Source organism: Marmota flaviventris, chromosome 1, assembly GCF_047511675.1.
Source record: "Marmota flaviventris isolate mMarFla1 chromosome 1, mMarFla1.hap1, whole genome shotgun sequence".
Classification (NCBI taxonomy): Eukaryota; Metazoa; Chordata; class Mammalia; order Rodentia; family Sciuridae; genus Marmota; species Marmota flaviventris.
The window spans coordinates 212,521,382-212,542,664 of NC_092498.1; the positions used below are offsets into that span (position 1 = coordinate 212,521,382).

Genomic DNA, 21,283 nt, shown 5'->3' on the forward strand with positions numbered 1-21,283 from the left:
AACAATTAGAAAACATAGGTTTCAACCATACATGAAGGATTCATAAAACTTGAATACACATCAGCTAAAACAGCTGGAACTGAAATCAGTTATAAGTGAAACTTCTCACAAGAGTAGTTTAGCTGGGTGCAATGATGCACGCCTGTAATCCCAATAACATGGGAGGTGGAGGCAGGAGGATTGCCAAGTTCAAAGCCAGCCTCAGCAAAAGTGAGGTGCTAAGCAACTCAGTGTGACCCTGTCTCTAAATAAAAAATACAAGTCAGGGTTGGGGATATGTCTCAGTGTCCCTGAGTTCAATCCCTGGTAAAAAAGAGTAGTTTAAACAGTTAGGAGTTTATTTTCTCATATAACATGAAATTTAGAGATAAGCAGTTCAGGATTGGTGCAGGTAGATATTATGTATCCTCTGTTGTGTCATTAATATCTTGTAACTGTTATCCTCTTGATGATGTATTTCTTAGGAAAAAAGAAAGGATAAGAGAAAGGGCAAATGGTGATAAGAAAATGCTAAATGAGATGTTCCTATTTCCATGAGATTCCTTAGAAGCCACATTCAGTGACATCTGTCTTCTCGTTTTAAGGACTGTGGATACATTTGGCCAATCATATCGCTGCAAGGTAAGTTGGGAAATGAGTGCTTAAACACTGTTTCAATATTGCCAAATTAAACAAAATTGTGAGATTTTTATTTTAAGGAACAAGGGGGCAGAGAATGAATATTGGGACAGTAACTAGTTCTATCAGCTACGTACACCACACAGCAAGTTTCTACCAACTTTTTACATTTATCTATATCATTAAGACTATGCATTCTGTCCAAAATGAGTTAAAATAAAGTTAACTAAAATATACATAAGATCTGCCTATTAATAAACTCACTTCTAACTTATCTGTGGGTCTAAAATATCTTGGTAGGAATCAGACATTATTTAGTACTAACTTATAATATTACATTATCAAAACTTTTGTGGTGTGAGTCAAGCACTTTACTGATATATTGTCTTCAATGCTTATAAATTAATGAGTTATGGCACTTTAAGTATGAAACAGTCATTACTGATAAGAACTAAGAATTGTGCCTCAATACTTTTTCCACATGGTTTACAATACAATTTCTCTCCAGTGTGAGTTCTAGAATGAGGAATGAGACATGCAGGACAACATAACCTCCTCAAAAGTCATTTCATTCACAGACTTTCTGTCCTATATGTATTCGCTTGTGCATTATAAGGTTAGTGCTTGTGCTGAAGGCTTTCCCACACTGCATGCATTTATAGGGCTTCTCTCCAGTGTGTGTTCTCACATGTACCCTCAGGCAAGAGGAATTCCTAAAGGCCTTCCCGCATTCTTTACACTCATAGGTTTTTTCTCCAGTGTGAGTTCTTCTGTGCACAATAAGATAAGAGCCTGTGCTGAAGGATTTTCCACACTGATTACACTCATATGGTTTTTCTCCAGTGTGAGACCGTGTGTGTTTCTTAAGGGATGACTGATCAATGAAGGCTTTTCCACAGTCAGTGCATTCATAAGGTTTCTCTCCAGTGTGGGTTCTCACATGTTTCTGAAGGGATGAAGGAACAGTGAAGGCCTTCCCACACTCCTTACAATCATAGGGTTTCTCTCCAGTGTGAGTTCTTTTGTGCACATTGAGATGAGAGCTCTGGCTGAAGGATTTTCCACAATGATTACACTCGTAAGGTTTCTCTCCAGTGTGGGATCTCATATGTTTCTTCAGGGAGGACTGAAAAATGAAGGCTTTTCCACAGTCACTGCACTCATAGAGTTTCTCTTTAGTGTGAGTTCTGACACATTTCTGAAGGGACAAAGGGTCAGTGAAAGCTCTCCCATATTTGTTACATTCCAAGCTCTCCTCCACAGTTTGTATTTTTTTATGAATACTAAGGGAAGACTTTGTTCTACAGTCAGTGCGTTCATAGAATTTCTCTCCAGTATGTATTTGCTCACATCCTGAGAAGGAAAAGTGAAGGCTGAAGGATACACCACACTGATTACACCTGTAAGCCTTCTCTCCTGTGAGAGTTCTTAAGTGTTTTCTAAGGCATGACTCCTGATTGAAAACTTTCCCACAATCCTTACATTCTAAAATTTTCTCTGCAGTGTGCATACTCACATGACTTTTAGTAGTTGAGGGACGTTTGAAGCCTTTGCCGTATTCTTTATATTTATAGAATTTCTCTTCCTTGCAATGACTGATACAAATAAGGTAAGGGTTCTTTCTGAAGAATCTTTCTATAGGTTTCTTGCCAGGATGGGTTGGTACCTATTGAATAAAAAAATAAGTGGTGACTAAAGGCTTTCTGACATTAATCTCACCCCTAGGAATTCCCTTCCATGTGGATTTTGCCATATAAAAGTAGTAGATGATTATGACTAATGTTGGTTATGACTTTTTTGTTGTTGGTTGTTTTTTAAGGAGACAGAGTATCACTAAACTGCCCAGGCTGATCTTGAGGCTCAAGTGATCTTCCTGCCTTACCCTTTGAGTGCTGGGACTACAGGTATGACTTTTGCTGTATTAGTTTTTCAAGGTGAATAAGCTATTGAGCTTTGTCCAATAGAGATTCTCTAGTATGAATGAAAAATTAATTATGTATTAAGTATTTAATACTAGAACAATGCTTAAGTAAATATTGTGGGTATTATCTGTGAAGCAGCAAGTACTAAATTAGGTTTATAGATTTCTCTAATACTGCCTTCTAGAAGCTTTCTGAATTGGGTTTATAGATTTCGGACCTAGAAACTTTCTGAATTAGGTTTATAGATTTCTCTAATACTGCCTTCTAGTTCAGCTTTCTGAGGAGTAAATGCCTCTTCCTCAACTCATGCCCCTGATTTTAGAGTAATGTTGTTTTTTTACTTGTTGTTAATTCTCATCTTCTATAAAGAACCAGGAATCATTCTTAGCAAACTTTAAGTACTGAGACTGAACCCAGGGCTTTATTCATGGTAGGCAAATGCTATGCCACTGTACTATATCGCCAGACCTTTCTTTTGAGACAGGGTCTTGCTAAGTTGCCCAGGCTGGAATCTAATTTGTGATTCTCAGTGTGATACCATGCCTGGCATCATTTCAGGTACATCTTACCATTTTTATGCCATTGGATGTTGTATTCCCAGGAACATTCTGCACAGGAATTGAATCTTTTAGTTGAGTTTCCCAGTCTGAAAAGCATAGGGAAATTTTTAAAAAAAATCTTTATTTTTTAGTTGTATTGGACACAACACTTTTATTTCACTTATTTATTTATGTGATGCTGAGGATCGAACTCAGGGTCTCGCATGTGTGAGGCGAGCGCTCTACTACTGAGCCACAACCCCAGCCCCGGGGAAATTTTTTTTAATAATCATTGGGAGAAAAGGCTAGGATGAAAAGAAAAGGAAGCAGGCCCCTGTTGATTAGTTTCCAAACCATAAGAGTAAATACAAGAAAATGTTAAAGGGAAAATGCATCCAGAGACCAAACCCAAACAAATAAAAAGCTCTGGGAAGAGATGTTAAGAATAGAAACATGCAAAGGAAATGAGAGGAATTTACTTGGCAAGGATTCTGGAAGTTTGAGAAAATAAGATGTGGCATTATCTGGAAAGCAAAATAGGAACAACAGAACACAAAGCATTAATGAGGTATTGAATTTAAAGAGGAATTAAAACAGTTCTTTCTAGACACGTCATCCCAATTGGAGGAGGGGCAGAGCAGAGCCGCCGCCCACGCCTGCAAGGTAGGCAGACCTGCGACTGCCGGCAGAATAGGCCCAGCAGCCTGCCAGCGTGGGAGACATGTCACCCCAATTGGAGGAGGGGCAGAGCAGAGCCACCGCCCGATCCTGCAAGGTAGGCAGACCGGCACAACAGGCCCAGCGGCCCGCCAGCGTGGTAGACACATCACCCCAATTGGAGGAGGGGCACAGCGCCCGCGCCTGCAAGGTAGGCAGACCTGCGACCAACCGGGAGAACAGGCCCAGCGGCCCGCCGGCATGGTAGACACATCATCCCAATTGGAGGAAGGGCCCAGCTGCTGCCCGCAAGGTAGGCAGACCGCGCGTCCCGGAGAAGGGGCCCAGCGGCCCGCCGGCCTAGTTGAATGATCACCCCAATTGGAGGAGGGGCACAGCCACCACCCGCGCCTGCAAGGTAGGCAGACCTGCAACCTGGAGAACAGGCCCAGCGGCCCGCCAGCGTAGTAGACAGATCACTCCTATTGGAGGAGGGGCCCAGCTGTTGCCCGCAAGGTAGGCAGACCACGCGACCTGGAGAAGGGGCCCAGCGGCCCGCTGGCGTGATAGATCACCCCAATTGGAGGAGGAGCACAGCTGCCGCCCACCCCTGAAAGGGAGACTTTTTAACTATACAAGAGCAATATAAATATATAGGGGGAAAATTCAATAACACAACAGTTTCACCAAGCAGAAAGAAACGCGAGCAGTATGAAAAGACAAGGAAAGAAAGGACCACAAGCAATGCAGGTCAACTCAACTTTAGAAGAGGTAATAGCTGCAGCAGATGGAATATCAGATAAAGAATTCAGGATTTACATGCTTCAGATGATCTGGAGTCTCAAGGAAGACATTAGACAGAAAATAAGACAATGAAAGATCACTTTGACAATGAATTACATAAACAAATCCAAGAAGCAAAAGATCAACTCTACAGGGAGATAGAGGTTATAAAAAACAAACAAACAGAAATCCTAGAAATGCAGGAAGCAATAAACCAACTTAAAAACTCAAATGAGAATACTACCAGCAGAGTAGAACACTTAGAAGATAGAACATCAGACAATGAAGACAAATTATTTCAACTTGAAAAGAACATAGACAACTCAGCGAGACTCCTAAGAAACCATGAGCAGAACATCCAAGAAATATGGGATAACATAAAGAGACGGAACTTAAGAGTCATTGGGATACAGGAAGGTATAGAGGTCCAAACCAAAGGAATGAGCAATCTGTTCAACGAAATAATACGAGAAAACTTCCCAGACTTGAAGAATGAGACAGAAACCAAATCCTAGAACCTTCAGGATGCCGAATGTGCAAAATCATAAGAGATCCACACCTAGACACATTATAATGAAGATGCCCAACATACAGAATAAGGAGAGAATTTTAAAAGCTTCAAAAGAAAGGAAGCAGATTACATTTAGGGGTAAACCAATCAGGATAACAGCTGATCTTTTAACACAGACTCTGAAAGCTAGAAGATCCTGGAACAACATATTTCAAATGCTGAAAGAAAATGTGTTCCAAACAAGAATTGTGTATCCAGCGAAATTAAGCTTCAGGATGGAAGATGAAATTAAAACCTTCCATGATAAACAAAAGCTAAAAGAATTTGCAGCTAGAAAACCATCTCTTCAAAACATCCTCAGCAAAACATTACAGGAAGAGGAAATGGAAAATAACAATGAAAACCAACAGTGGGAGGTAGTACAGTAAAGGGAAAATATAATCAAACAGGAAAAACAAACCATGTTAAGTAACATAAATAAACAAATATGGCTGGAAGAACAATCCATATCTCAATAATAACCCTAAATGTTAATGGCTTAAACTCACCAATTAAGAGACACAGGCTAGTAGAATGGATCAAAAAAAAAAAAAAAAAAAAAAAAGATCCAACAATATGCTGCCTACAGGAGACGCATTTGACAGGAAAAGACATACATAGACTGAAGGTGAAAGGTTAGGAAAAATCATATCACTCATATGGACTTTGGAAACAAGCAGGAGTGTCCATACTCATATCAAATAAAATAGATTTCAAGCCAAAGTTAATCAAAAGGGATAAAGAGGGACACTACATACTGCTCAAGGGAACCATACACCAACAAGACATAACAATCATAAATATATATGCTCCAAACAATGGTGCAGCTATGTTCATCAAACAAACTCTTCTCAAGTTCAAGAGTCTAATAGACCACCATACAATAATTATGGGAGACTTCAACACACCTCTCTCACCACTGGACAGATCTTCCAAACAAAAGTTGAATAAGGAAACTATAGAACTCAATAATACAATTAATAACCTAGACTTAATTGACATATATAGAATATACCACCCAACATCAAGCAGTTACACTTTTTTCTCAGCAGCACATGGATCCTTCTCAAAAATAGATCATATATTATGTCACAGGGCAACTCTTAGACATTATAAAGGATAGAGATAATACCATGCATCTTATCTGATCATAATGGAATGAAACTGGAAATCAACGATAAAAGAAGGAAGGAAAAATCATGCATCACTTGGAGAATGAACAATAGGTTACCGAATGATCAATGGGTTATAGAAGACATCAAGGAGGAAATTAAAAAATTCTTAGAGATAAATGAAAACACAGACACAACATATCAGAATCTATGGGACACAATGAAAGCAGTTCTAAGAGGAAAATTCATTGCCTGGAGTTCATTCCTTAAAAAAAGGAAAAACCAACAAATAAATGATCTCACACTTCATCTCAAAATCCTAGAAAAAGAAGAGCAAAACAACAGAAAAGAAGTAGAAGGCAAGAAATAATTAAAATCAGAGCTGAAATTAATGAAATTGAAACAAAAGAAACAATTGAAAAAATTGACAAAACTAAAAGTTGGTTCTTTAAAAAAATAAATAAGATCGACAGACCCTTAGCCATGCTAACAAAGAAAAGAAGAGAGAGAACTCAAATTACTAGCATACGGGATGAAAAAGGCAATATCACAACAGACACTTCAGAAATACAGAAGATAATTAGAAATTATTTTGAATCCTTATACTCCAATAAAATAGAAGATAGTGAAGGCATCGATAAATTTCTTAAGTCATATGATCCACCCAGATTGAGTCAGGAGGATATAGACAACCTAAACAGACCAATATCAATTTAGGAAATAGAAGAAGCCATCAAAAGACTACCAACTAAGAAAAGCCCAGGACCGGATGGGTATACAACAGAGTTTTACAAAACCTTTAAAGAAGAACTAATACCAATACTTTTCAAGCTATTCCAGGAAATAGAAAAAGAGGGAGAACTTCCAAATTCATTCTACGAGGCCAACATCACCCTGATTCCTAAACCAGACAAAGACATTTCAAAGAAAGAAAACTACAGACCAATATCTCTAATGAATCTAGATGCAAAAATCCTCAATAAAATTCTGGCGAATCGGATACAAAAACATATCAAAAAAACTGTGCACCATGATCAAGTAGGATTCATCCCTGGGATGCAAGGCTGGTTCAATATACGGAAATCAATAAATGTTATTCACCACATCAATAGACTTAAAGATAAGAACCATATGATCATCTCGATAGATGCAGAAAAAGCATTCGACAAAGTACAGCATCCCTTTATGTTCAAAACTCTAAAAAACTAGGAATAACAGGAACATACCTCAATATTGTAAAAGCTATCTATGCTAAGCATCATTCTGAACGGAGAAAAATTGAAGGCATTCCCTCTAAAATCTGGAACAAGACAGGGATGCCCTCTCTCACCACTTCTGTTCAACATTGTTCTCGAAACACTGGCCAGAGCAATTAGACAGACGAAAGAAATTAAAGGCATAAAAATAGGAAAAGAAGAACTTAAATTATCACTATTTGCAGTGACATGATTCTATACCTAGCAGACCCAAAAGGGTCTACAAAGAAACTATTAGAGCTAATAAATGAATTCAGCAAAGTGGCAGGATATAAAATCAACATGCATAAATCAAAGGCATTCCTGTATATCAGCGACAAATCCTCTGAAATGGAAATGAGGACAACCACTCCATTCACAATATCCTCAAAAAAAAAAAAAAACTTGGGAATCAACCTAACAAAAGAGGTGAAAGACTTATACAATGAAAACTACAGAACCCTAAAGAGAGAAATAGAAGAAGATCTTAGAAGATGGAAAAATATACCCTGTTCATGGATAGGCAGAACTAACATCATCAAAATGGCGATATTACCAAAAGTTCTCTATAGGTTTAATGCAATGCCAATCAAAATCCCAACGGCATTTCTTGTAGAAATAGATAAAGCAATCATGAAATTCATATGGAAAAATAAAAGACCCAGAATAGCAAAAACAATTCTAAGCAGGCAGTATAGCGATACCAGACTTCAAACTATACTACAGAGAAATAGTAACAAAAACAGCATGGTACTGGTACCAAAACAGGCGGGTGGACCGATGGTACAGAATAGAGGACACAGAAACCAGTCCACAAAATTACAACTATCTTATATTTGATAAAGGGGCTAAAAGCATGCAATGGAGGAAGGATAGCATCTTCAACAAATGGTGCTGGGAAAACTGGAAATCCATATGCAACAAAATGAAACTGAATCCCTTTCTCTCGCCATGCACAAAAGTTAACTCAAAATGGATCAAGGAGCTTGATATCAAATCAGAGACACGGCGTCTGATAGAAGAAAAAGTTGGCTACTATTTACATACTGTGGGGTCAGGCTCCAAATTCCTCAATAGGACACCCAGAGCACAAGAGTTAATAACTAGAATTAACAAATGGGACTTACTCAAACTAAAAAGTTTTTTCTCAGCAAAAGAAACAATAAGAGAGGTAAATAGGGAGCCTACATCCTGGGAACAAATCTTTACTCCTCACACTTCAGATAGAGCCCTAATATCCAGAGTATACAAAGAACTCAAAAAATTAAACAATAAGAAAACAAATAACCCAATCAACAAATGGGCCAAGAACCTGAACAGACACTTCTCAGAGGAGGACATACAATCAATCAACAAGTACATGAAAAAATGCTCACCATCTCTAGCAGTCAGAGAAATGCAAATCAAAACCACCCTAAGATACCATCTCACTCCAGTAAGATTGGCAGCCATTATGAAGTCAAACAACAACAAGTGCTGGAGAGGATGTGGGGAAAAGGGTACACTTGTACATTGCTGGTGGGACTGCAAATTGGTGCGGCCAATTTGGAAAGCAGTATGGAGATTTCTTGGAAAGCTGGGAATGGAACCACCATTTGACCCAGGTATTCCCCTTCTCGGTCTATTCCCTAAAGACCTAAAAAGAGCATACTACAGGAACACTGCTACATTGATGTTCATAGCAGCACAATTCACAATAGCAAGACTGTGGAACCAACCTAGATGCCCTTCAATAGACGAATAGATAAAAAAAATGTGGCATTTATACACAATGGAGTATTACTCTGCATTAAAAAATGACAAAATCATAGAATTTGCAGGGAAATGGATGGCATTAGAGCAGATTATGCTAAGTGAAGCTAGCCAATCCCTAAAAAACAAATGCCAAATGTCTTCTTTGATATAAGGAGAGTAACTAAGAACAGAGTAGGGACGAAGAGCATGAGAAGAAGATTGACATTAAACAGGGATGAGAGGTGGGAGGGAAAGGGAGAGAGAACAGAAATTGCATGGAAATGGAAGGAGACCCTCAGGGTTATACAAAATTACATACAAGAGGAAGTGAGGGGAAAGGGAAAAAAAAAACAAGGGGGAGAAATGAATTACAGTAGATGGGGTAGAGAGAGAAGAGAAGAGGGGAGGGGAGGGGAGGGGAGGGGGGATAGTAGAGGATAAGAAAGGCAGCAGAATACAACAGACACTAGTATGGCAATATGTAAATCAGTGGATGTGTAACCGATGTGATTCTGCAATCTGTATACGGGGTAAAAATGGGAGTTCATAACCCACTTGAATCAAAGTGTGAAATATGATATATCAAGAACTATGTAATGTTTTGAACAACCAACAATAAAAATTAAAATAAATAAATAAATAAATAAATAAAACAGTTCTTCCTCTAAGACCTAATGAAAGTATGAATGAAGGGACTGATAAAAAGAAAATCAGTAATGGCTTCACCCTTTTTTCCCCTGCACTGATTCATTCCCAAATCTCACTAGTCAAGACTATTCTATGCAGTAACTCCTTTCTGCCCAAGACTTACCTTCAAAGATGCTTTGGAATATTCCTTTCTCCTCTGTCCTCAGCTCTTCTTGTTCTACCTTGGAGATGAGACTGTGTTTGCAGAGCTGATACCCTATATGCGAGGAAAGACATATGACGCGGGAGGACTGTTAGGAGACAAGAAGACTTTCCACAAAACTGATTCTATACTTTGGCCTCAAAGGAGGCTGAAGATGGTTAAGTTCAGCTTTAGGAGCAGTAATAATCAGAGTAGAGCTCCTTCACAAGGCCCAAGAAGGAAACACTCTGTGCCCCATAGGAAAGTGACCTTTGAAACTCAGGTTCAAGATCATACACAGACTACAAATTACCTAAAGCTTTTAATGAGAGGACCATCCATCCCATTCTTTTCACAGACTATAATGCAATAAGTGCTTAAGAACTACTTGCTTTGTGAACAAATGAATAAATGAATTGCACAAGCCTTACCCACTGAGGCCAGGTTCCTAAAGTTCTCCAGCATCACATCTCTGTATAAAATTTTTTGAGCAGGGTCCAGCAATGCCCACTCTTCCTGAGAGAAGTCCACTGCCACTTCCTGGAAGGTCACTGAATTCTAAAACATCATATACACAATCTGGCTCAGCCAATGACTTATCTTCAACAATAAGCTGGGGAAGATGGGTGAAGCTGACAGGACTGGAAAGGGATCCAAGGCATTGAAAGCCAGGACAAGTGTCTGAGGTCTTCTGTTATAGCCCCCAGGCTCAGTTCTCATTAAATCTTCATCCCCTGGGCCATCTCATCCAGGCTTATAGCTTTAGCAGGTTTTTAAAGACATGGTTGACCTGATCTTTGCACAATTAGGTTGTGTGGACTCTTTGTCTTACTTAGATCCTACATAGATAGGGCAGGCTGCAGGAATAAAATACCTGAGAAATTAATAATGGTTGTTTTCCTAGTGGAATTTTCCCCATAGACCCAGCAGAGTATGGAATCCAGAATTCATACTTCATCTGGATGAGAAACCAAAAAAAAAAAAATTTAAAAATGTAGTAGCTTTTCCTGACATTCCCTCTTAAAAAGCCAACATAATGGGGAGAGGACTGGGTCAGCCACACCTGGGGTGTAAAACTGCAAATCATGCATAAGAGATGTGCTTAAAGCACAGTAACATTTTATCAGAAACTGAATTATTTCCTACATACCTGTGACCAAGCTGGCAGCAATCCTGCAGCCATTCTTTCTCTTGGATATTTCTGCCCTAGCTGGAGATGGTCCTAAGCAAACAGAGCTAAAAGAGAAGAAAGATGTTCATATTCAACACCTACAGACACAGAAGCTTCCTTATATTTATATAAGAGTTAAGATTTGTTTTCCTATGCAAGAACATAGTATAATTCTTACATAATATGTACTTATTAATTTTTCTTTTTGAACTTCTTTCTGGCCTGAACCACTGCAAAGGCTTGTAGTCAGTAACAGTTAAGGAGCAGTATATCTTTAGTGTCAAACTGTCTCTAAATGCCACTTACTCATGCAGAAATCAGGACTTACTGGGGAAAGAGCAGAGAACTATACAGAACAACAAATCTTCAAGGTAGATCTGAAGTATTTTGTACCACACCCTTGGTTTAAACATCTTTAAAATGGGACATACCTCTTAGGGTTGGACTGACTAGTTAATATACGTCAATTACTCAGTTCAATAACTGGCAATCCATAGAGGTTGGTAGAAATTAGAAATTATCATTTGCCTGTATTTCCTTTTAGGTGAACATATTTTCATTTAATAATAAAAGGATCATACTACAGAACAATGTTCATCACACTTAGCTGTATAACGGAAGTCATCAAAATTTAATGCTGCCAAACCTGACAGCAGAGCTGGGATTTGAAATCAGATCTCCTTCATTCAGAGCCCACCTCCCAGGCCTTGACTGCAGGTGCCTGTACCTGAGTATATATTATCTCCTGAGAAATCTTACTTTTGTGCATATTTCTTGACACACTTAGCTTAACTGTCTATCGATGAGAATACCTCATGGTAGTCTAGGAGGCCAGCAGAGAAGTTTCAGCACACTGCTGGAGAAAAAAAAACCGATTATGGATATGTTGAACATAGTTTGCTCCCTAATTGCACCATAGAAAACAGTGAATCCAAGAGCTTTGTGTAGGCCAGCTTGACCCTATGGAATTGGAAGAAGAAAGACAGATTTGAACATTTCAGGACACTGGCCTAGGGAAAACAAATGGGAGGCTCTCAATCAAGAAGGCATATAATTTTTTTGGTGGGGAGGTACCACAGATTGAACTCAGGGGCAATCAATCACTGAGCCAATCCCCAACCCTATTTTGTATTTTATTTAGAGACAGGGTCTCACTCAGCACCTCACCATTACTAAGGCTGGCTTTGAATGTGCGATCCTCCTGCCTCAGCCTCCGGAGCCGCTGGGATTATAGGCATGCACTGCCGTGTCCCGCAAGAAGGCACATAATTTTAAGATGAAAAAAAATTTAAGTTCTTGGAGATATAAATAATGGAAGGAAGATGTTAAAAATGCAAGACCACTCAATGCATATATACTTTCAAAAACTGACCTGAAATAAAGTTTTCTCTTAAACACCCCCCCGCCCCCAAAAAAAAAAAAAAACAGATTGAGAGATTTGGCTGTTTTTAAGAGTTTGGAAATAATAAGGTCTGTGGTCAAATTGGTAGATTATGAAGAAATAATTCCCTAAAAATAAGATTGGCAATTTTTAAATTTTTTTGATGCTGGGGATTAAACTCAGGGCTTCATGTATGCTAGGCATACATGAAACCCAAAGTCTTTTATCCAGTCCCCTAAACACTAAAATCGATAATAAAACAGTAACAGGCATAATCAGGGAAACTAAGTTGAAAAGAAATGGACAACGAGCTAAGTGCAAATGATACATTTCTTTCATCTTACTGACAGATCAAATGTTTTAAAGATGGATGGAAAGTGATGGAAGTTACCCAAGCAACCTCAGAAACCAAATGGACTCAATATTCTCAGGAAAAAAGTGTATCTTCAAAAGCTTTCTACTTAAGATTTCCAAATGTACTGTACATCTTATAGATAATGGCTGTTTCTCATAAAGAATCACATCTTCCTTTTATCTCACCTTGGAGAACTTTCTCCATTGTCCTCAGCTCTTCTTGTACTACATGAAAAGTCAGACCAGGTCTACGTGGCTGGTTCCCTGCTCTTAGGGAAAGAGGCATGATGTAAGAAGAATGTGCAAGGGATGACAAATATTTCCATAAACCAAAGGCCAAGATTCTGTTTTTCTGGCATTCTGACCATTGTCAGGCATAACTTGAGAAATAACATAATCTTTATGCTCCAAGTAGTCAGCCAGTGAGCTTTCAAGTGAACTGCAAATACAAACAGTTTATCTTTCTCTTTCATTGTGTAACAAAAGAACAGTGATCTTTCCTCTGAAACACAGGCTTAAGCTTGTACAGTTATGAAGCCTTTTATCCATGGAGAAAACAAAGACAGTACAACAAACAGAATTCCATTTCTTATGAGAAAGTCACTAGACAGTAAGTCTTGAAAGGAACACCTTTGGTTTGTTTATGATTGCATTGCTATTAATATGCAGACCCTAGAATATGATACTTAATATTTATTCAGGAAAAACTAAATTGAAGAAATGGTACCAACCTTACCAAATGGAATTAGATTCTTGTAGTTCTCCAGCATCGCATCTCTGTATAAGTTTCTCTGAGTTTGGTCCAGCAAAGTCCATTCCTCCTGGGTCAAGTTCATATCCTCAAAGGACACTAAGTCCTAAACCATCATAAACACACTGGTGTGAGACAAGGAGCATCCCCACTATGTCATTTGGAGAAGAATGAGGGACCCAATGCTTTGAATAGGTTCCATGGTCTTCACTGCTCTTCTCTTTTCTATCTGTTCATATTTAGTGGTGACCTAATTTAGTCACATGGCATCTCTTTCACCTGACTGTATCTTACCACAATAGACTGTGATCCATTTTGGCCTTATTTTTCTCTACTAACAGGTTTTAATGTAGTCTTGAACACATTATAGGCACTCAAATAAATGCTTAAATGATAGCATAAAATTCTCTGAGAGAAGTACATGTTAATTCTCTCCTTTGCAGTCTATCATAGTAAAATCAAAGAATGAAAAACATAAATGAAATTCAGAATGAATTAGTATTGGAAAAACGGCATCACTTCCCTATGTAATCTGTTAACCACATGAGAGGCTATAACTTGAGGAAATCTGACTGGAAACTTAGTCCCTAAGTCCTATTTGTTTGAAGAAACTCTTCCACTCAGGGGACATACAGTTACTTTATAGGAAGCAGCATACTTTTCCATAGAAAAGTCAATTTCCTACTTACCTGAGAATGATTTGTCAGCCACTCAGTCACCATATTTTCTTCTTCTGATTTTGCCTCATGAAGACATAAAAAGCCTTGAAGATCCTGAGAAGAGGAAATAAAACTTGAGAACCCAGGATGCCCACAGTTTCCATACTCACAAGCCTGGAAGGCACTTCATACAAATTCTAAGTGGACTCAAATTCTAAGTTGCCTTAAAATGCTGAGCAGCCTGTGATGTGTGTGCCAGAAACAGTAGCAGCATAAGTTATTATCGTTATGGTTTGAACATGAGGTGTCCCCCTAAAGTTGTTGTGTTAATGAAAGAATATTCAGCAGTGAAATGATTAGATTATGAGGGCTGTCACCTCATCAGTGGATTAATCAATTTGATGCATTAGTAATTTGAATGGAATAGTAGGTGGTAACTATAGGCAAATGGGGTGTGGCTGGAGGAAGTAGATCTCTGGGGGTGTGCCTTTGGGATTATATTTTGACCCTGGCTCTTTAATCTCTCCATTTCCTGGCAACTTTCCCCCACCCTGTCCTTTTGCCATGATGCTCTCTCTCCTCTGGCTCAGAGCAATGGGTGGACTGACCATGGACTGAACTTCTGAAACTCTGAGCCCAAAATAAACTTTTCCTCTAAATTATTCTTGTCAAGTGTTTTGGTCACAGTGACAAAAAGGTGATTAACACAACCAGATATAATCTATCCCTAAAGAACCTACCAAAAAAAACCAAACCAAAACAAAACAAAAAACCAAACCAACTATTCACTACTGCAAGACCAAAAATTAATACATAAAAATCAACTGGGGTGGGTTGGGGATATAGCTCAGTTGGTAGAGTGTTTACCTTCATGCACAATGCCGTGGGTTCAACCCCCAGAACTACCACCACCACCACCACCACCACACACACACACACACACACACACACACACAAGTAAATAAATAAATCAATTGGGTTTCTATAACTAATAATGAACTATCCAAAACAGAAATTAAGAAAACAATCCCATTTCAAGAGAATCAAAAACAATGAAATACTTCGGAATAAATTTAACGAAGATGGTCAAAGGCCTGTACACTGCAAATATACAATGTTGAAGAAGACAGATATAAATGTAAAAATATTCTGGATTCACAGATTGGAAGGATTAATGACCTAACACGTGATTTGGGGATGTTTGACATCCAGAGACTAGCGTGCCGTTTTTGCTTGAGAGTCGTCAAAAAATTAGCACCCAGGTAGCATGAAAACCCTCTATTTCTTGGTTTGAATTCTGACCCTGTCCTTATATACTAACCACAATAATTCCTTGCATGATTGAACTTCATTCAGGTTCTTGAACCTTTTCTGAAGCTCACCTGCACAGCTCCTTGTGAAACCCAGTTGTAGCAAGAACTCTGTTAAGTCACGGTATCTAGAACTCCCGTCTTCCTAGACACTCCTCCATTTTAAAGCCCAAGGGGTGAGCTGGGCATAGCCCGGTGGTAGAGAGCTGGCCTAGCTGCGTAAGGACCTGAGTTCCACTCCTGACACACGACCACCAAAAAAGGCTCTAGGGAATATACAGGCTCTGAACTGGGACAGAGGTGATGATTTGGGAGCAGTGTAGGCCTGCTCTTCTGGGCGGCCATCCTGGGTTTATTTATAAGCATTCCACCCACACTGTCCATGGTGATCTGATCCACGCGCTCCCTCACAACCTCAGCACGTCTCCCTTTCCCCCGTCCAGAACCGACACCCACAACCAGAACAATTCCAAACGCTCACCGAGACACTAACTGCCAGGCTGGTGAGGCCAGGAGGCAGCCAGAGCCGGAGTCACCGTGGCCTGGTCGGCAGGGATGTTACTGAGGAGGCTTCCGAACAGCGAGCACAGCGCCTGGCAGAGCGCGCGAACCCGCCCGCGCCTGGGGACCCAAACACCCCAGCGGCCGCTTACACTCAGGCAGGAGCAGCCGGCCAGGGCTCTCGGAGACAGTGGGAATTGTGGCTCCCGAGCGCCCACGGGAGGCCGGAGCACGCAGCACCTCTCTTTTAGACCCTCCCACTCCCAGGTGACCGCTCCCGGCAGGGTCAGACTTTGAGAGCTCTGAGAGAGAAACTTACCTTCAACGCGGGAGGGAGCCTGCGGTCAAGAAGGTTGCCACCACGCGCACGCGCAGACCCAAGCGGGTGGCGCACGCGCAGACGCGCAAGTTCTGCAGGGGGCGTGGCTCCAGAGGATGGGCTGGCAGAGGGTCGACTTCCCTCTCTTCCAGTCTAGTCTTTGTTGTCAGCAAAGACGAGGTTTGGCTTGGCCAGGAGGGCGAACACCTGATTTTGGGGTCATTTGACACCCAGAGACCAGCGTGAACCTTTTGCTTGAGAACTGTCAAAAAATTAGCACCTACATAGCATGAAAACCCCTCTGTCTTGGTTTGAATCCTGACCCTGTCCTTGTATACTAACCATAATGATTCTTGGTATGATCAAACTTCAGTCAGGCTCTTGAACCTTTCTGAAGTTCACCGGCACAACTCCTTGTGAAACCCGATTTTAGCAAGAAGGCTGTTAAGTCAGTTTATCCAGAACTCCTTCCTCCCAGTCCTCTATCTGATCATCGTTGATATTAAAGAAAAATCTGAAAATGAAGTTTATTTGAGAAAGAAAAAGGCTCTAAAACCCACAGGCGGTGTTCCAGATTGAAGATGGTTCTGTTAGACGCTAAGCGAGGTTCGCACCTTTTTACCAAAGCGTCCTTTTTTTGTTTCAGCTAAAACTTTCTGGAGAAACTTACTAAGAACCAGCCAAGGTGACCACGTCAGTCATTCTTTTAGGCACCCAGCAGTAAACTTGGCTCACTGTAATACTGAACTGAGTAGACCCAGAAACGCCAATGTCTGCCATCCTTCCTTCCAGTTGAGCATGCTCAGAAATGTGCCCACCCCTACATGCGATTGTCTGTATAAATATATATAGGTTCACAAAATAAAATGCACATACTTCCTTTCCTCAGGGAGAGCATTGCTTTGCAAATAACTACAGTGCTTTCATTCCTCACTGAGGGTAACAAATCCTTCTCTATTTTTTTCTTTGGGTACTAGGGATTAAACCCAGGGGCACTTAACCATTGGCCACAACCCCAACCCTTTTAAATATTTTATTTAGAGACAGTGTCTTGCTGAATTGCTTAGGATCTCACTAAATTGCTGAGGCTGGCTTTGAACTTCAATCCTCCTGCCTCAGTCTCCTGAGCTACTGGGATTACAGGCATGCACCACACGAGCCAGCTTTCTCTATTCATTACCTCTGGTTGTGCTCACTGGGTCCACATTGATCAAGAAAAGAACCTATTACATTAGGTTATAATTCAGAGTGCCCCAACCAAGTCTGCCCACTATATTTATTTATTTATTTTTATTTAGCTGAAGAAAAGGAAGTGAAATGCAGAAACAACCTGATTGGCTGCAGTTAGCATTTGCCTTATATGCACTTGGTTGTTGAAGCATCTGCTTTACATGAGCATGGGCTGATCAGGTGGCAGCCTGTGGCTGGCTGAAACTTGATTACTGTGATTCGATGAGACTCTGGTTGCTAAGGTTAGATCCAAATTGCTTACACATCAAGCTACAATCCACTTCACAGGGGCTGTTTGAAGCCAAACTTAATTTAACAATATCTAATCAGGTTCCTAGCTTTTAACATTCTGGTGATGTGTGATCACTTTGGCCTATGTTTAGCAAGAAATCTGTTAGGTTGGTTGAACCAAAATTCCCCTTTTATCTGTGATAGTTTCCTCTTAGTATATTCCTTTCTGACTTCCCCTCCACACAACCAACTGCTAAGGAGATAAGATGATATCTGAGATAAGATATTTCTGGAAATCCATGTATTCTTTGTCTTTAGTGTCTTTGCACGAGAAGATTTCAAGCAAGACGTGAAACTTAGTAAAAGAATAGCAGAATTTATTAGAAGAGAAAGAAGGGGAAAATACCCTCACAGGAGAGTGCTTTCTCTCAGGAGAGTGACAACTCACTTTATTAGGACAGAAGGGAAGGTTTCTAGAGAATCCCACCTAAGTGTTAAACCACAACGCAAAGAAAAGACCATCAACTCCAATTTAAATCAAATTAAAGCAAGCTTGTAATTCTGACAGGCCAAAACCCGTGGGAATAGTAGACAGCCATCCAGCTCTCTAGGAGTGTAGCTTTATAGCACAGAAAGTTGCAAAAAGGGGAGGTGTCTTGAGAACTTACAGATAACAGGTTTTTATAAGCATAACACAAAGGTAGGTAGTAGGTTTAATGGTCCAGCACTTAGGGAGTAAATTTAGATCCCAACATCAGAATTTATGAGGCGCCATTACAGCTTCCAAGAGGGTCATTATCTGGCCAGGGAAAGCCAGAATTTATGAAGCACCACTAAAGTTTCAGAGAGGGTTGCTATCAGGTCAGGGAAATCCAGGCATGGGTGAGTTCAAGGCACGGGCAGGCATTCCAAGCAAGTTTAGAAATCACAGTAATTTATAGTAAAGCCAAAATGGGCTCACAAAATAAAATGTGACGAGATGGTTCCCAGTCTTAAGAGGAAATTAGGCTGGATTTATCACTAAGCACAACCTCTTTTGACTGATGGTAGGATTGTATCATATTTTTTAGTCCCTACTGTGCCTGTTTCTACTGAACAGAAACTCTAGGTCATTTTGGTTTATGTAAAGTCAAAGATCCTCTTTCAGATCCATCCCAGATCAGTGTAACTTGTGCTTTTTTCTTTTATTTCCTTTTCTTTTTCTTATTAGTAAAGGAGTTTTGGGGCCTGTGCTCTTCAGCCCTAGATAAAAGAATGTGACAGTGGTCCATGTCATGTTTTGAATATATCCCTTGTTGCTTTTCCACTGAGGCTTATTTTAAAGCTGACTTTCTTTTTTTTCTCTTCTCCCTTTTCCCTTTCCTAACTTCTGGGGAAACAGGTTTACCCTTTTCCTATGCTAGGCCCAGTTATCTGTCCTTGAGCACACATCAATCACAGGAATGAAGTAAATAGATCTCTGGGGATGGAACCAGAAGATTTAAGAAATGGTTATCTCTCAAATTAACAAATGAATTACATCAGGGTAAATGTGGTTAGTAGCCTTTGAATCACCTCTTTTAAAACCCTCTGTTCCCCGATAGGCAGAATCATAGCCTATCAGGACAAGGACCAGAACATCCTGAAAACAATAAGCTCCTTAGTCAAGGATTGTAAATACTGTTATCTTTTTATTAACAGATTGTATTTTTCACGTTTATTTTTATGTGGGGCTGAGAATTGAACCCAGTGCCTCACACATGCTAGGCAAGAGCTTTACCACTGAGCCACAGCCCCAGCCCAAATACTGTTATTATTTTTAAAACACAGCTGAGTTAGAATGGCCTTGTGTGAATTGTTTCAAAGAAAGACATGCTGAGAGTTAGCATGTAGGCTCATGTAAGCAAAAATAACTGAAAACAGGAGTGGACCTCAGCTCAGCAAGCTGTCTTTATTAAGCAGTAGTGGAATGGCACATTTTCAGGGGAGAAAATGGTGACTGGTTAAAAAAGAGGTCTGTTTTTTATAGATCTTAATGAGAGTTAATCATTGCAGAAGATTTTGTGTGACTTAATCATGAGAGACTTGGGACATGTTGGTTGGACAGTCAGGAAACTAGTTGTGCAGGTTAAAAATCTAAGTCAGGAAAACAGTTGTAAAAGCTTGAAACTCATTGTTACTGGGATAATAATCCAGAGCCCAGAGCCCATTTGTTTGCCTTCCCCTCCAGGATACTGGGAAAGGAGGAAAGACCAGAGAGAGCACCAGGCACTTTGTTTGCCTTTTCTCTCCCAGGACCCATTGTCCTCCCTCAGCCCTGGGGGTTGTCATTTCCCTTTTCTAGGGAGATGTTGTTTTCCATATTCTTCACTTATACATAGAATTAACCCTTTAAACACCCTGTTCCCACTGCTCATGTCTACCTAGAACCACCACCATGTTCCTTGGCATATAAATTTCCAATTATCCGTGCTGTATTCAGAATTGAGTCCAGTTCTATACTGAGGTCTCTACTCCCCTACTGCAATTGTCCTAAATAAAATTTGTTCTGGGGTAGGGGTATAGCTTAGTGGTAGAACACTTGCCTAGCATGTGCAACACATTGGTCCGATCCCTAGCATTGAAAAAAAAAATTTCTTTACTGCTTTGTAAGGGTGAAGCAGACCAGTTACCCCCATCCAAAAGACCATTGCCACAATTAAGCTTTTTTCCTTGTCAGAAAGAATTTTACCAAGGGTGTCAATAGGATATCAGCAAAAATTTCTGTGGTTTGTAGCTTCCTCTTTCTTATAAATGCCAGGTTTGCAGACAAAATTTGTGAAACCTCTGTCTAGCCTAAAAATGTGGGACAAAGAGTAACTGTTATGTACCCACCCAGTGACATGTAACCACCCCACTGAGTATAAGTCTAAAAGAATTTTCAGATTCAGGGTCCAAAGCTTTTTAGGCATTAGCCTCCTCTGGACTGCTGCAGCTAAAATAAACCTGATTTCTGGTGTCCAGCCACATCTGTCCTATATCAAGGGGACAGACAGATTTAGATGTAAGGTGTAAGGGGACAAATAGATGAAGATGGTGGGAACACAAGGTTCAGAGAATAATTCTATAAAATGAGTTCACTGTACTGATTCTCCACATGCTTTCTTTGCTAAAAAGCAATCTGCCTTCAGCCCTACCTGGCCTCGGGGGACAGGAAAAGCACATTCCTTGCTTTTTTTGGCTATGCCTTTTGTTTCTTAATCTCTTCTTTAGGTTTGGACAGGAGAGTCTGTTTCTTACAGACATGACATCATAAATCAAGTTGGAGTAAACTATTATGAACTTAATAGTTTCATATACATTGTATAATATTTATCAAAACTACTGATAAAATGGCTTCACAAAGCAGATTCAAAACAGGACTTGATAAAAGCCACAA

General features: G+C 39.9%; 1 protein-coding gene across 12 annotated transcripts; it reads right to left on the reverse strand.

The window, feature by feature from the left end:
- Positions 1 to 659: 659 nt before the first annotated feature.
- Positions 660 to 16,466, reverse strand: Znf177 (zinc finger protein 177). 12 transcript variants are annotated; one of them, XM_071602977.1, is made up of 10 exons: positions 16,426 to 16,466; positions 14,326 to 14,409; positions 13,622 to 13,742; positions 13,072 to 13,154; positions 11,130 to 12,003; positions 10,854 to 10,937; positions 10,411 to 10,537; positions 9,962 to 10,054; positions 3,110 to 3,186; positions 660 to 2,284 (listed from the first exon to the last, which is right to left on the reverse strand). In XM_071602977.1, the coding sequence occupies exons 5-10, from the start codon at positions 11,160 to 11,162 to the stop codon at positions 1,187 to 1,189; spliced, it is 1,512 nt and encodes a 503-aa protein (XP_071459078.1). In that variant the 5' UTR covers positions 11,163 to 12,003; positions 13,072 to 13,154; positions 13,622 to 13,742; positions 14,326 to 14,409; positions 16,426 to 16,466; the 3' UTR covers positions 660 to 1,186. The 12 variants fall into 12 exon arrangements, with proteins under 12 accessions (XP_071459078.1, XP_071459077.1, XP_071459082.1 ...); XM_071602976.1 differs by having other exon boundaries at positions 11,130 to 12,006; XM_071602981.1 differs by having other exon boundaries at positions 11,130 to 11,215; positions 11,963 to 13,154.
- Between the last annotated feature and the right edge of the window lie 4,817 nt (positions 16,467 to 21,283).